This window comes from Ailuropoda melanoleuca, chromosome 1 (assembly GCF_002007445.2).
Source record: "Ailuropoda melanoleuca isolate Jingjing chromosome 1, ASM200744v2, whole genome shotgun sequence".
Taxonomy (NCBI): domain Eukaryota; kingdom Metazoa; phylum Chordata; class Mammalia; order Carnivora; family Ursidae; genus Ailuropoda; species Ailuropoda melanoleuca.
The window spans coordinates 80,920,256-80,936,471 of NC_048218.1; the positions used below are offsets into that span (position 1 = coordinate 80,920,256).

A 16,216-nucleotide genomic window follows, 5' to 3' on the forward strand; every position below is an offset into this window, starting at 1 on the left:
ATCATAGGAAACAAACTGAGGGCTGCTGAAGGGGAGGGAGGTGGGGGGATAGGGTAACTGCTGATGGATATTAAGGAGGCCATGTGATGTAATGAGCACTGGATATTATATAAGACTGATGAATCACTGACCTCTGCCTCAGAAACCAGTAATACATTATATATTGAATGTAAACTAAAAAAATGGAAAAAAAAAGGATGGATAAGGAAAATGTGGTATGTACACACACACACACACACACACACACACACACATGCACGCAAATGGAATATTATGCAGTCATAAAAGAGATAGTGCCATCTGAGACAACATGGATGGACATAGAGGGTATTATGCTAAGTGAAATAAGTTAGACTGAGAAAGATGAATACCAAAGGATTCTACTCCATAAGTGTAATCTACTAAAGAAAATGGAATAAACAAACAAAAAGCACAATCAGACCAATAAAGACAGATAATTGACAGATGGGGAAGGGGGTGGTGGGTTTGGGCAAAATGGGTGAAGGGGAGTGGGAGAAACAGGCTTCCAAGTATGGAATGAATAAGTTATGGGAACGAGAGTCACAGTATAAGGAATATGATGTAATGGGACAGATAGTAGCTACACTTGTGAACATGGCATAATGTATAAGCTTGTCAAATCACTAAGTTGTACACCTGAAACTAATGCACCACTGTGTGTCAACTATACTAAAAAAAAAAAAAATCTGTAAGCCTTAGAAGACAAATATTGTCCTGCTCTCACATCTTAATCTTATTCGAATGAGACTTGTGTCAGACTTCTAACCTACAGAATTTGGGTTAATAAATTTGAGTTGTTTTAAGCTATTAAGTTTGTGGTAATCTGTTGCAGCAGCAATAAAAAGTAATACCTACTAAAAAATATTCCCACAAACAAAAAATTTTAGGCCCACATGACTTCAATATTAAAAGATATATATTATTAATATTAAAATATTAAAAGAAATAATACCAACCTTACATAAACTCTTTCAAAAAAGAGGGGAGGAGGGAATACTCCCTAAATTGTTTTAAGCCAGCATACCCCAAAACCAAAACCTAATAAAGACATTATAAGAAAATGAAATTACAGACCCTATATCCTTCATAAGCACAGATACAAAAGTCCCTAACACGATATTACTATACCAAACAGCAATATATAAAAGAATAACATTTTATAACAAAGTGAAATTTATTTCAGGGATGTAAAGTTGGCTTAACATTTGAAAATAAACTGAGGTAATTTACCATAACCAAACTAAAACAAGCAAACAAAATATGATCATCTTGATAAATGGAGAAAAAGCATTTTCAAACTTTAACACCTAGTCACAGTTCCCACCATGCCTATTTAATTAACATTTCACAGGAAGTTCTAGCCAGAGCAGTAAGGCAATAATAAGAGACAAAGAGCATGAAGATTGGAAAAAAATACTGAAACTGTCGCTATTCCCAAATGACATGACTGTGTATGTGAAAACTGAAAAGAGTCTACACAAAATTAAAAAATCTAGAATTGAATGAATTGAGCAAGGTTGTAGGTTAGAGACAAAAGTACAAAAATTAATTGCATTTCTGTATTCTAGTAATGAATAATTTAAAAATAAATGAAAGAACAATTCCACTTACCATAGCATAAAAAAACATAAAAATTTTAGTTTAACAAAGGTTTGCCAGATGTCAGCATTGAAGACTATCAAACATTCCTGAGATAAAGACTGAAAATAAATGAGGAGATATGTTTATGGATTAGAAGACTGAATATTGTTAAGATGTCACTTGTTTTCAAATTGAACTATACAAATCAAAATCATGATTTTAGAAATTGATCATCAGCTGATTTCAAAATTCATATGGAGATTAAAGGACCTAGGATAGCCATAATAATCTTGACAACAAAGTTGGAGAACTCTGATTACCTGATTTCAAAGTTCAGTATAAAATTGTAGTAATCAAGGGGCTCCTGGGTGGCTCAGGCAGTTAAACATCTGCCTTCGTCTCAGGTCATGATCCCAGCGTCCTGGGATGGAGCCCTAGTTGGACTTCCTGCTTGGTGGGGAGTCGGCATTTCTCTTTTCCTGCCCCTTCACCCTGCTCATGATCTATCTATCCCTCTCTCAAATAAATAATAAATAAATAAATAAATAAAATCTTTAAAAACCCCCGAAAACTATAGTAATCAAGATAGTGTGTTACTGGTGCAAGGATAAATGAATAGATCAGAGAGCCCAAAAGTAGATCCACGTTTATGCAGTTAATTTGAAAGATTTTATTTATTTTATTTTAGAGCAAGAGAGAACGAGTGTGCAGGGGGAGGGGCAGAGAGGGAAAGAATCTCAAGCAGACTCAGTGCTAAGCACAGAACCCCACACAGGGTTCTATCTCACAACCCTGAGATCATGATCTTAGGGGGAACCAAGAGTTGGACGCTTAACCGAGCCACCCAGGAACCCCTACAGTCAGTTAATTTTAAAAAGAGACACCAAATGAATTCAATGGAGACACAGAATATTTTCCACAAATGGAGCTAAACCAAACAGCCTTATGGGGGTTAGGAGGAAGGAAGATCCTTAGTCTTTGCCTCACACTGTACACATGAATGAATTAGAGACAGATCATAGGCCTAAACATAAAAGTAAAACTGTAATGTTTTCAGAAGAAAACATAGGAAAATATTATCATTACTTTGGGTTTGACAAGCACATTTTAGACAAGACATAAAAAACATGTAACCATAAAAAGAAAAAAAAATGGACTTCATCAAAATACAGCACTTCTTCTTCAGCCCAAAGTCACCACTAAGAAAATACCCCATGAACAAACAGGGGTCAAGGGCACTGACCTCCTGTGCACTCGAATATCCACTTATAACTTTTGACTTCCCAAAACTTAACTACTAACAGCCTAACTGTTGGATTGGACAGCTTTAATGATAACATAAAGTCAATTGACACATATTTTGTATATGTATTATATATAGTATTCTTACAATGTTAAGAAAATTGTCATAGAAAATACATTTATGGAACTGTGAAATATCCATATAAGGCGACTCATGCAGTTCAAACCCATGTTTTTTAGGGGTCAACTGTATACCGGCAAGCCACAGACTGGGGGGGGGTGTGTGTGTGTGAGCAATACATTCTTATATAAAGGATTCCAGCCATTCTGTAATGACACAAGCAGTCTAATGAAAAAATGGTCAGAGACATGAACAGGCATTTCAGAAAAGAAAACTCAAACAAAAAACTGCCAGTAAGCATAAGAAAAGGAGTTAAACATCATTAGTCATCATGCTATAGATATACTAGAACTGGAACTCTCAGAATTGTATACAAATGCACATACAATGGCATACACAATACCTCTGGAAAACTTTTCAGCAGTTTCTTATAAAATTACACATAAACCTTACCTTGTGACCCAGCACTTCCAGTTATGTCAAAAGAGAAATGAAAACGTGTCCAGAAAGAATGCTCATAACTTTATAATTACAGCAAACTGTAAATAACTCAAAGGTCCATAAATAAGAGAATGGATAAATTGCACAATGTTCATGAAATGGGCTACTACTGAGTTAGCAAAAAGAAACCAAGTATATATGCAACAACATTGATGAATCTCACTCATTTTGAGCAACAAGGCCTGATGTAAAAGTGGATAATTCCACTTATATGAAATTCAAGAACGGGTAAAACTACTCTATGACAATAAAAAATAGAAAAATGGTTGCAAGGGAGAAAGGGAGGAATAAATTCATTGTTAAGTGGCATTAAGGAACTTTCTGAGATGGTGTAAAGTTCTTTATCTGGATTGGGGTTAAGGATCACACAGATGTATAGATTTGTCAAAAGTGATAGAATTCTAAAATCTATGCACTCCACTCTCCACAAATTTTACTTGAAGACAAACCATTTCCCCTGATTTATCAGAGGGCCATCTACCACTTTCAAAAAGAGTTGTTCACAGAGACATATTTACTTATGTCCATTTACAACAGCTTTGTCCTCGAGTCAGCTCTTCAAAAGAAAACTTGAATTGTTTCTGAATTTGCTAAATTTTCTGGCGAAATGTTGCTCATAAAGTTTTCTTTTTTGTCCTAAATCTCCAATTCAAAGAACATTACTCATCATATTGTGCCACAGAAGTTAAACACCGAAGTTACCCTAAAGATAGCCCAAACCGTCAGCTACTTTTTATTTATTTTTAAAGATTTTATTTATTTATTTGACAGAGCAAGAGAGCACAAGCAGGGGGAGCAGGAGAGGGAGAAGCAGGCACCCGCTGAGCAGGGAGCCCAATACGGGGCTTGATCCCAGGACCCTGAGATCACGACCTAAGCCAAAGGCAGATGCTTAACCATCTGAGCCACCCAGGCACCCTGCTCAGCTATTTTTTAAATAAAAACAGATGCCTAAATTTATTTTTCCAGGATCATATTCTTATTTCATTTCAGAAATAAAGAAATATATATCATACATTGTCACTCATTGCATATATTAACACTTGGGCAAATATAACAGCTTAAACATATATTAAACAGTTATGTGTGCTTTAAATGGCAACAGAGGAAGCATAAGGAATTATGATTGCCATTAGGAGGTTAGAAAATTTTATATAGAAACAGACATTATAGCAGCTTTGTATTTTTTAAAAAGCACATATTTTCATTTCCAAGTTCATATTGGCTGGCTTTTCATGAGTGATGCAATTTCTAGTTGAAGTGTGTTGTCTTTACAGCTGGGACATTTCTATCATGCCCCCTTTCAGGAGCTGTACTTATGCTCTATAAAATCTGGGCAAACCAAAAACTTAAGATTTTTGACACTGGAGTCAGTGAATGGCGTAATAGCATTCCTGTACTATATGGAGGGTAAATGTAATAAAATGTCATCCAAAAAATTTTTGGCTGTGTTAGCTGTGACAAGCAGAGAGAGGCTTAAAACTCTTAAATAAAGAAAAAACACTTTTAATTTATGTAGGAAAATTTTTATTCAATAAATATAATTTCATAAACTTTAAAAAATTACTGAGAGCTATACAATAAGTAACTACACTTACTGACAATGGAGAGAAATTTTCAAGGGTTTTATTAGAAAGCCACAGTGTCTGAGGTCCTCGATTTTAAAACCAAGTGTTGCTACAGTATTTCCAGCTACTAATTCCCCATAAAAATCTAACAATCACCATTACTACAAACATACCAATAGTTGTGATCTACTTTTTGTAGGAAAATCATTCAAGTGTTCTCACATAAACAGCACTTTAATAATGTTCTATTTTTATGAAAATAGATGACTCATTTCAAGATAGAAATAAAAATGTCTCAGAAGCGGGACCAAAATAAATAAAACATGTTTTACATAACTCTTTGGTGTGTTTGTTTTACGAATACCTGCTTATACCATACCTCATTGTGATCTTTACAGGAAAACATAAGCATAGATGATTTTCCCTTTTCCCCTGCCCCCAATAACTTCTCAGAGTAGCATATTTAAAATTTTTTTTGGTATTACTGTAAATTTTTTTAGTGGCTTTGACTTCTGCCTATCAGATAGGAGTTTCAAGCTTCTCACAGAAACCCAATTCCACAATACACAATCTTACAGCAGAAATGACCTGGTCTGAGTAAAGAAATTTCCTGATGTGGTGATTTGCCTCAGTTTAATCTCCTACTCAGGACAGTGCCAGAGTTTGGATTAGGTCTGGGAAGACTTTGAACATCATGGAGATTGAAACCCAAGGAGGATGGTAGTTAAGAGAAATTCAAACTGTAAATTCTCCCCTTCTTTCTTCTCAACTCCATGGCAAGCTTGGTAGCTGTCGTTCTCCTGGCTATACTCTTAATCCTCCTAAGGTGAGCCTACTGCTTGCTAAAGCTGAGGCAGGGTACTGAGCTATCTTTTAAAGCAGATGGGCAATTTTGAAAACCATCTTGGTGCTTGCTACTATCTTCAGGGCTACAGCCTTCAGACTGGGTAGGTAAAGGTAAGAAAGTGAGGCAAATAGATTGAGACCATCAATTAGTAAAAACACACGTAGCACCTTACTCTGGTTTTGGCAGGTTTAAGAGTAAGTTAATTGCCAACATCATACTTTCCAAAGAATTTTAAAGAAATATGCAAAGGGGATTTTTTTTTGTGATTACTAGCCATGTAATAAGTTTTAAAATATGAGTATTAGCACTAGAAAACTATTTAAAGCTTGTAGACAACAGTTACTTTCTTAAATTGAAGACAGCTCTTTTCTTATAGTTTTCCTTTAAAAAGAGGTTTTCAACAGAGTAGGATGAGGATGTCGGTAGATGACATTTACTTTTTTTGATATAAAGTTCTTAAATAACTTGAAATAGTCAATGCAGACAATTACACCAATCCTGCCTTCAGTACCATATAGGCTGGCTGACCCCCACTGCCGCAGCTGGTAAGAGACTGCTTGATGGCTTTGTGGTCCTTCTCTAGTGTCAGTAGTCAGTTTGGTTTATGGCAAACAAACACTGTAAACTGTTAAGGAAGATGTAATGCAGGACTATTACATGTCATTTTGTTATATAAATAGCTTATAAGACATTCTAAGAAAAAAACAAAGTCTGAGTTATCTTCCACTAAACTTAACCTAACTGAATATTTTCTGAAATATTTCCTCTTTCGGAACATGAATTGCTAAGTGTATACGTTGTACACTGTATTATCCCCTTTAATGTATTTCCAGAATCACAGTATATTCCTAAACTCAATTTTGGAATATCTAAGTTAAAGAAGGACTGGCTATTAATGAAAATATTTAAGCTGAAATTCATAATCTAATATCCTTGCAATACTGAAACAAACGTTATATTAGCAAGAAAATAAAAACTGAAAATAATAGTTTATCAGCAAACAAGGTAAAGTCTTAATTCTTACTCTACCATTCTTTCCCTATCAGCCCAATTCCAGAAGTCTTATATTCATGAGATGGGTAAAAGGTGGAAAGTTGCAGAGTAAATCTACAGAAAGGAATTATATTCTCAAGAGAAAATTTTGGAAAACCTTATTTAAGTATTTCCATACAATTTTAAATGTATATGCACATAATCATATACTTAGAGCTTAGTAAGTTCTTTAACCAATAATCATTTCCAAATTTAAAAATAACATTACTTTTTATCAAAACAAATGACAACACCGATCATATGATAAACTCAGGATGGAATTAAGTAGTGAAGGACAGTGAGTCAATTACAGCAATATGTACCTGATTAGTCATTCTTAGCATTTTAATTTATGCGGCCATTACCCCTTAAGATTTACCATTTTAAACTTTGTTTCATTTCCATCCTGTAGCCATGCCTGAAAATATACCTTGTAATGGGACACTGGACAGATTTCACTTTATTGTGGTAGTCTACTGTAACTTAGATAACATACACTAACCTAAAAATAACAGGATTCTTATCTGAAATCCTTTATTCTAAACGCTAGCTTACTAAAGGCAAAAGCAATTCTAAATTAGCCACAGAAAGAGGCTCTTATCTTTTTGTTTTCATTACCCTAATATTTTGATTTAAATGATTAAAAATATTTGCAATATTTAAATACTGTCCAAACTTGTTTTTTATTGATATAGTTGAACTTTACAACAGTGTCATAAAATACTTTATAAACAGAGCCTTAGAATAGAGAGGGAAAAAAAGGCAAATTTAAATATATTAACCAGATTAAAGCATGCAAAAGATCCAATGATAAACACATTAAATAATAATATGCTAATGGTATGTAATTTACCCACTATAGGTTCTTTGTATTCCGTCACAAAAATATTGGTAAACATCAACTTGAAATTTGGTGAATGGACTTGATTCCTGATTTATATATATAATATACCCTTTCCAAGTATATGGTTAACTTTAGTGGCTGTCTTACAGTATTTAGAGAAGTTTGGTATTGGTATATATTTACTACCCACAATGCAGTAAATAATGGTGGGGAATGCATTCTCCTAATTTGCTCTGTGAACTTAGTAAGCACTAAAGAATTAACAACATGGGTCACTGAGAGACCAAAATTCCTTTCTATTCACATTAACTTTTCGCATGAAAAGCTTCAAATATAACTCTAATAAAAAAATAGAGTTTTCAAGGCAAACTTTTCAGCATAATTTACAGAAGCAGATCTGAATAGAAGACTTGATAACCAAGCTAATACTAAAAAATACAATTAACTAGGAATTACCTCCCTTTTCTACCTTGATATTAAAATATAGTGGCCTTAGCAAGAGGCTGAAATGCCATTAGGAGTACCCAGAGACAACCCAGGAGATGGAAAATGTCTCTTTCACAAATTGTAACATGTTCAGATTTAAATTAAAGGGATTGAAAGGGGTTTATGTTACTGCTTTTTATTTGTTTGCCATTATAACTCTGAGTGGGTATGAAATACTTGAGAAATTTCAGAAAGTAATTCTGCAGAACTAGTGTGGCCATTACCAGGATGAGCACACTGAATTTTAGGAAAGGAGTTGAAATGGTTCCCATAAAGTACTACTGCCCCTTTAACAAGTAGATGAGTCCATTGTGGAGAGAGTCAAGATGCTCCTGTCGTTGGTATAGAAAGGATCCGATGCACTCCAAGATCTAAAGTAACAATAAGAGAAAAGTTTGGCTCACCAGGACCTATGTTTTAAGTGAGACAAAAATTTACTCTAAAACTTAGGATCAAAATGCAATTTGAAATTTAAAATAATCACTTATTGATTCATTTTTAAATGCTAAGAGAAGTTCTTTATACTAGCCTTGAATGACCAGTCTATTTATATAATACAAAAACTTGGAAAAAATAATGCTCTAGTCATTATATAAAATATTAGCCAAAATTCAGACATTCATTAGCATTAAAACAATTTCTATAAGTAGTAAAGCATGAGATGCTCTTAAAATCTTAACAATGCAATAAGAAATAAGTATGTTACTAAGAGTTATGCACAATCAGTTTTGCTGAAAAGCAACTAGGCTGTATTTTGACATCACAGAGCAAACAGACATCCCACTTACCAAAAGCTTTGGAATGAAATAGTGATATGTTCATATTATAGTATTTCTTTCCAGCTATAAATTCTATTCTAAAGATTAGCATAACTAGCTTGAATGCAGTACATGGTTTATTCAATAGGGTATCAAAGACAGCCGTGACTCAGCAGGGTTTTCACTTAACTGAGAACAAATAAATCTCTAATGGTCTGGAAAATTTAACTACTGTCTGAATAATAAGGCCTATAAGCAATTAATTACATAATGCTTTATTTGCAGCTCTATTAATTTAACCTAAAATAACTCAAGACCAGAAATAGCCTTCCATGCTTAAAATAGCCTAATCCATTTCAAGGACAGTATCAGGATTACCAAGTCAAAGGTGGCTTTTCTTAGAAGACTAAAAGCACTCAACAATAAATACCCCTTAGGTAACTTTTTCCAGGGTTCCCACTTTCCTAAACAAAGATGTCAGAGGAAGAGACTAGCATTTAAAATGGCTTTTAAATTCACTCATCAAATATCCACTGTTTCCTTGGGATTCTGTATATAGTTTAAATCAATTAAGTAGGCACAGTGATAATGAGGTTTGGAACCCAGAAATTTTACAAAGTTGGTAAAGAGGAACACAAATAAGCTACAACCTGATTGGTAGTTTACAAATTCTCTAATTTTATTAGTTTTCGGAAAACCTTAAACACTTTGTTTGAGGAAGGGCCTGTTCACTACCATCTCTCTCTAGTACCTAGAACTGCACCTAGTACATAGCAGGCAGTATTTGTAAAATAAATGAATGAAATGAGTCTATGAACATTTCTTAAAAGTATTTATCCAAGAAAAGGTGGCTTAGATACATATGACAAAACATAACTCCCAACACCCTAATTATTGGGAGTCAAGTTTCCATTCCCAAATTGCCAATGTTTTATATTAGTTTTTCCTCTTTTCCAACCATTGCTTACATAGAAGAATTTTATTAGGTAAGGTTTCCTTTGTTTTTGATCTTTCCAAAGCACACCATGTGCATTCATATGTTAAATACCATATTTGACAGAACATTAAATACTGGAACTATATATTAAGTCCTTTCTATTTAGAAAATAGGTTTGATTAGAATAAAGTAGCTGTTGGTAAAATGCATAAAGAAAATAATTTATTGCTGAAGTACAGCCTTTTAGTGTACAACATGGCATATCCCTCATATAGCACCATGACGCTACATTTGAAACCAAGCCTGCAATATGGCATATTCCTTTGAAAACATCAATTAATAAAATGTAAGAATTTTTGTGCCTGGACAGTAAAAATTTTCAATCAGCAGAAGAATGTGCATATGAAAGCACTAGTTGTATTTCCCAAGTGATGCTCATTACCTTTCATGTTTAATAGGTTAACAGAACAAATATCCAAGGGTTTCTACATCTTGTAACAGAAGTATTAGTCTTGCTTCACCTTTTAAGTTAGAACATGAAATAGAAATGTGGAATAAAGGCTATTCCAAAATCAAAACAGAAATGCCAAATGTCTTTCACTAATACAATTATATGTACAAAATAAAAAAGCCAAAACTCTACATATCAAAATGACTTCCAAAGTTTAAATATAATGTTAATGGATCTATGGCAATTTCCATATAGCCCTTTCAAAAGCACCAAGTGGTTTTTCATACTGTATGATTTTTATCCACTAGGAAAAAACTGAACAGATCTTAAAAGACTTTTTAGATTATTCATTTCAAGAAAAAAGGAGGATAATGACAGTTCTAACCAATAACATAACTTGAGATGTTGGACAAAACTGTTATTTATAGTCTGTCCAATAAGATATTACTGTTAAACATTTTATTAGGAAAAAAAAATAAAATCTTACAAAAGAAAATATTATGATACAATTTTAAGTGGAAAAAAGTACAGATGATAACAGCCACCTTCAGGAGAATGTGCTGAAATAAATCCCCTATTTTCCAGGGGCAGGTTCAAAGGCGTAAGGTAGTATAAAAATGTCTACGTAAAGAAAAATGGGGGCATATTACCTGAATAATGGATATAAACAATGAGAATATGTATAAAGGAAAAATATTTTTGGCTTATTTAAAATTAGGGGCGCCTGGGTGGCACAGCGGTTAAGCGTCTGTGTTCGGCTCAGGGCGTGATCCCGGCGTTGTGGGATCGAGCCCCACATCAGGCTCTTCTGCTATGAGCCTGCTTCTTCCTCTCCCACTCCCCCTGCTTGTGTTCCCTCTCTCGCTGGCTGTCTCTATCTCTGTCGAATAAATAAATAAAATCTTAAAAAAAATAAAATTAATTACAGTTTTTTAATAGTTAGTGAAGATGTATATTGCCATTAAAGAGAACTTCCTGGTGAAGCAGAAATTTAAAAAATCCTGTGGAAGTTCTATAGTAGTCTCTTAGTCTAATTCCCACCTTAGTTCTATACAGTAAAGTTGTCTTAATAAGTAAAATAATACTATAAAGTGGGTCCTTTTGGAACTTCTTTTGGAAAACTTCGTGGCTTGGGTACATGCCAGAGCTGCTTTCTAATAATTCATTTTATAATACAATTGTGTAAGTCAAAAGACATAAGTCCCAATAAATTTAACTGCTCATAGCAATTCTTTTACGTAGAATAAAATAACTACAAAATGACACCACAGCATTATGGAAATATTTCTGATCACATGTTATAATCAATCAATGGAGACTGAAAACACAGATGTTTTTAAGAATGCTATTTATAAATGCAACTGTACTATAAAGACATGGCCATAACTAAAGGCAAAGTGGGAACTAATAAGTTGGCCAGTAAATGTTACCTGACTTTTATGATACATGAATGATAATTACTCATCATTTTTAAAACAGAAAGCTCAGCAAATATTAAAAATTATTTTATCAGCAGATAATAGTGCCTCCTCCACCCTCTCTTCCCTGCCCCTGGGGTATTTTCCAGCCTTTTCCATGCCATGGCACATGTAGAAAGTGATTATTCACGTGGTACATGGTGGACAATGGAAATCACCATCTATCTATCCCTGCGCTCTATAACTCTTCACGCACACCAGTGCACTGCTGCTCTCATTTTAGGAATATGATATAGTTCACCTTGAGAACACCAAAGCATGAAAAAAATTATTTCTACTTCTTAATATCCCCTGAATAATAATATGTCTCTTGGGGAAATACATGAAATGAATCCATTTCACTTCTAAATAAATTTAAGAGGCATTTACCAAAGCATGGTATTTTTTTTATGACCCACAAAAGCAAGCACTGATAAATCTAATTCAGGAAATAGATTTGGTACGGGACAGAAATGCTAAGATTCTTCTAAACCATAATTTAACGTGCCTGTTCTAACTTATAAACTTTTAATTAGGCCATGAGTACCAAGTTAAAAAAAAAATCACAACTCATTTTAAAAACCTCATTACAGAGATAAAATGGTGTAGGAGAGCAGAAATACAGCCTTTTGTGTTTATAAATACCTCAAAGTCTCAAATGACTGACCAGAAAATATACATGAAGAGTAAGAGAAGCAAAATCCTTTGATTTTACTACTATGTGTAGACTATTTTGTAAATACAAAAAGCAAACAAAAAAAAAATACAGGAAATAAAACAGTAATATAGGGTATAATCAAAAAAAAGAAAGTTATAAAAACCAAATAAGTATCATATACACACTCCTATTCACATTTTAGAAAGACTGTAAAGCAAAATTTTTTGTTCATTAGATAAAGTCTCTTCAAAGGTGCTTTCTCTTCCTTTGTTAGTGAAAGAGCCCCTACCCCAAAGCCATAAAGTGAAATCTACCACCAAAGGGTGCTAATAAATAGCACACCTCCCGCTTCAGTTGGTAAAACCAGCTGCTGATTTATCAGGTATCTAGAGATGCAGGTTCATCCTGTTCCAGTTTATAGGACACTCATCTGCAGCAAAGGCTACTTAGAGAAATTTCACACCTGCTGACATGGGTTGGACTACATCTTCCTACTACTCGTTCCAGCATTCTTCCAACAGATGCACACGCTGTTTCTCCTTCTGAGAAACAGCACATGGAGTCCAAGCACTTGATACCTGAATTTGTTTCAGTAAGCTGAAGGGGTTGAAGCAGAAAAAAATTAGTTATTTATAGATCTGGATCTCCAAAAAGCATTTAAAAAAAACTACAACAAGCACTTTAAAACCAAAAATAATGTATATAAATATGTTTTCTATAATATGAAAATGTATGGAAGGCTTTAAGACTAATATACAAAAATATTTAAAAGGCACTGTGTCCTCAATTAGAAGATGAATAAAATAATTATATAAAAATAAGTAACTGGTTATTATTTAAATCTGCAAAGATTTTGGATTTTAATGTCTTATTTTAACAATTTATCATAGCCAAGATGATTTTCATCAACCAAATTGAATGAATTCTAATTCTTCTTTGACTTTTTGTTTAGGTGAAATGCTCCTGCAATTTCAGTGAAAAATAGCAATTGAGAAAAACAGAGTGTGAACTATTCTGAAGACTGGGAAATAATAACCAGGCAGGACCTAACCCCAATCTTCAACAACAGCAGCAGCAGATACTTATGTAATGTTTTCTATGTGCTGGGTTCTAAGCACTCTACATATATCCACTGAAATAATCCTTGAAAATTTATTATAATTTTATAATTATCCTTGAAAAAAGCATCATTTATCTTAAATTTGCTAAGCAACTATTGTCAATTATGCCCATAATCACCTTTCTTGCTTTTTAAAAATTTACTGATTAAATTAATTTACCATATTAAAATCCACTAAACAAATGTACTATTTTTATTAATTTCTGGAGGTATGCAAGATTTATACTGATTCAGGCATAAATAACCCAGCAAAATAACTTAAAGCCATTACTACTAATAATTTTAATCCTGTTAAAATGAGGGGGGAAGAAATGGTATGATCACATAGCCCAATGAATCCCAACCCTGGTTTTGACACGGTTAAAGTGTACTCCTTAATTTCTCAGGGGGTATCATTTTAAACAAACTTTTTCATTCACTTTCCTTTATAAAACATACTGTATAACAAATCTTTGGAAGTATAGAGAAAGGAGAACAAAAATAGATTCATTAGAGTGTTGCAATTCACAAAGGTTGGGAATCACCAAGTGCTGAGCGTAGGCATGGCAACAGGGACATTTGTGGAGACGCACACAATGGACAAAAGACAGATATGATGGAACATAAAGGATTAGGAATGGGTGAGGTCCTGCAAAATACCTGCTCAGAGTAATCCTGCCAAATACCAAGCAGTGCGAGACAACGCGGTTCCTGTCTGGCAATTACCTAATTGCACCAGTGTCCTAGGGTCTGGTAAGCACTGAGAAATAGCCAAATTTTACTTGTTCTTTCATTACAATACCCTTGGTTTAGGGCTGTTTGTGGTACTGTTTCTTAAACTGTGTTTTGAGAGATATTTACAGATGTCTCATGAAAAAAGGTTCTGTGGCCAATTAAGTTTGGGAAACACCATTCAATGACGGTCTAAACAGACTTTCTGAGTAAGTCAGGATACACGGCCAGTCTCCAGGGGGAGAGCTAGACATAGTGCAATTCCCAAACTGGTTTTTTTTTTTCCCTTCTTCAGTAAAATCTTCCTCCCTACCCCCAGTGCCCCCGGGAGTCAATTAACAGTAGGAAGAACATTAATATCCAGAGGGATAGTTTAGAAAATGCTGGTTTAAGCAACAGGATTTTATGGGTCTCCCAGTCTCCTCCTTGCGTCCTTGGGCTCCAGTTTCTTCCATCTCAAAATCACCCTCTACAGGAAGCAGGACTCAAAAGCTCCCACATGCTCAAAGGTGAAAGTACAATACCACAAGGAGGCCTTAAGGCCCTTTATAACCTGACCTTGGGTTGCCTTTCTTACTCAACTTCCCAATGCTCTTGTATAGTCTTACACAGCCAACCAGTGCAGTGTTCCTTGCCTTCAGGCATATGTCAGGGCCTGTCACCAATTATGGTCAGAATGCTGACCCCTAGTTTCAATAGCATCATCTCCATGAAACCTCCCTCACCTCTCCAACTATTAGTAATCTCTCTCTGGATTTGATTCCACTGCTTGTTTGCATAACTTAAATGGTACAAGCACTTAAATTCAACTTGTATTTATTGAGCAAGGCACTGTGCTGGTTCCTAGAGGGGATGGCAATCTAATGAGTTAATAAGGATAAAGAAAGGATGGGAGATAAGTCAGGAACAAATAATGGCAGTTACGTTAATGGAATGCTTCTTATGTATGTGTCAGTTCCTATGTAAGATGCTTCTCATGGACTATTCTCATTTAAAATTTATAACAAACTTGTGGGATAAGCACCATATTCAGAAATATTTTACAGATGAGGAAACAGAGACGTTGAGAATTTGTTCAAGATCACCCTGCTGAGGCTTGAGCCTTGGTTTCTTTAATTCCAGAGCTCAAACCTGTTTATCATGCCATTATACTGCCTTCTTATAATTATGGTAATGAGGCTCACTACAAATATTAAAAAAGAGGAGGGAAGGCTCAAACCCAGTTGTTGGTATTGGCGGGAGGGCATGAAAGAGTTGATGAAGAAGACAGAATCTGAAACACACTTTAAAAACTGGGTGGGATTTCAGTAGCTGGAGATGGGAGAGAAAGAACATTCTAGGCTAAGCAAAGAGAATGAGTAATTATGTGTGGGTAGAAAAGTATGATGTGTATTCAGCACATGGTTAGCCTAAGTGTAAGAAAGTTGTTACACCTGCCCCTTGCAAAAAGACCAGTGCGACTCAAAGTGTGATCCATGGATCAGTGTTGGTCCGAAAACATTTTTTATTGGCCTATGAGGAGATAAGCATTTCTGGTGTGTACGAATAAGAGGTTAGAAAATTTTATGGCAGTTTGACAAACTACTTTTATTACTGTTGAATCTAATAATAATTTTAAAATCAGGGCTTATTTTATGTATCTTTTAAATTTCATTTCCTAGTACACAGTTTGACCCTTAAACAAGATGGGTTTGGATTGCACAGGTCCACTTACACATACATTTTTTTCAATAAATACTCATAAGTACTATAAATATATTCTCTCTTCCTTTTGATTTTTTTCCTCTAGCTTACTTTATTGTGAGAACAGCATATAATACCTATAAGATACAAAATACATGTTAATTGGCACTTTTATGTTATTGATAAGGGTCCCAGTCA

General features: G+C 34.4%; 1 protein-coding gene across 1 annotated transcript in view; it reads right to left on the reverse strand.

The window, feature by feature from the left end:
• Positions 1-4,976: 4,976 nt before the first annotated feature.
• ATP11B (ATPase phospholipid transporting 11B (putative)) overlaps positions 4,977-16,216 on the reverse strand; it is a 114,270-nt gene continuing 103,030 nt past the window's right edge. The window contains exons 29-30 of the mRNA XM_034672400.1: positions 12,968-13,101; positions 4,977-8,614 (exon numbers count right to left, since the gene is read on the reverse strand). Of these exons, the coding sequence (XP_034528291.1) occupies positions 8,533-8,614; positions 12,968-13,101 (216 nt within the window). The 3' untranslated portion in view covers positions 4,977-8,532. The remainder of the gene's footprint in view (positions 8,615-12,967; positions 13,102-16,216) is intronic.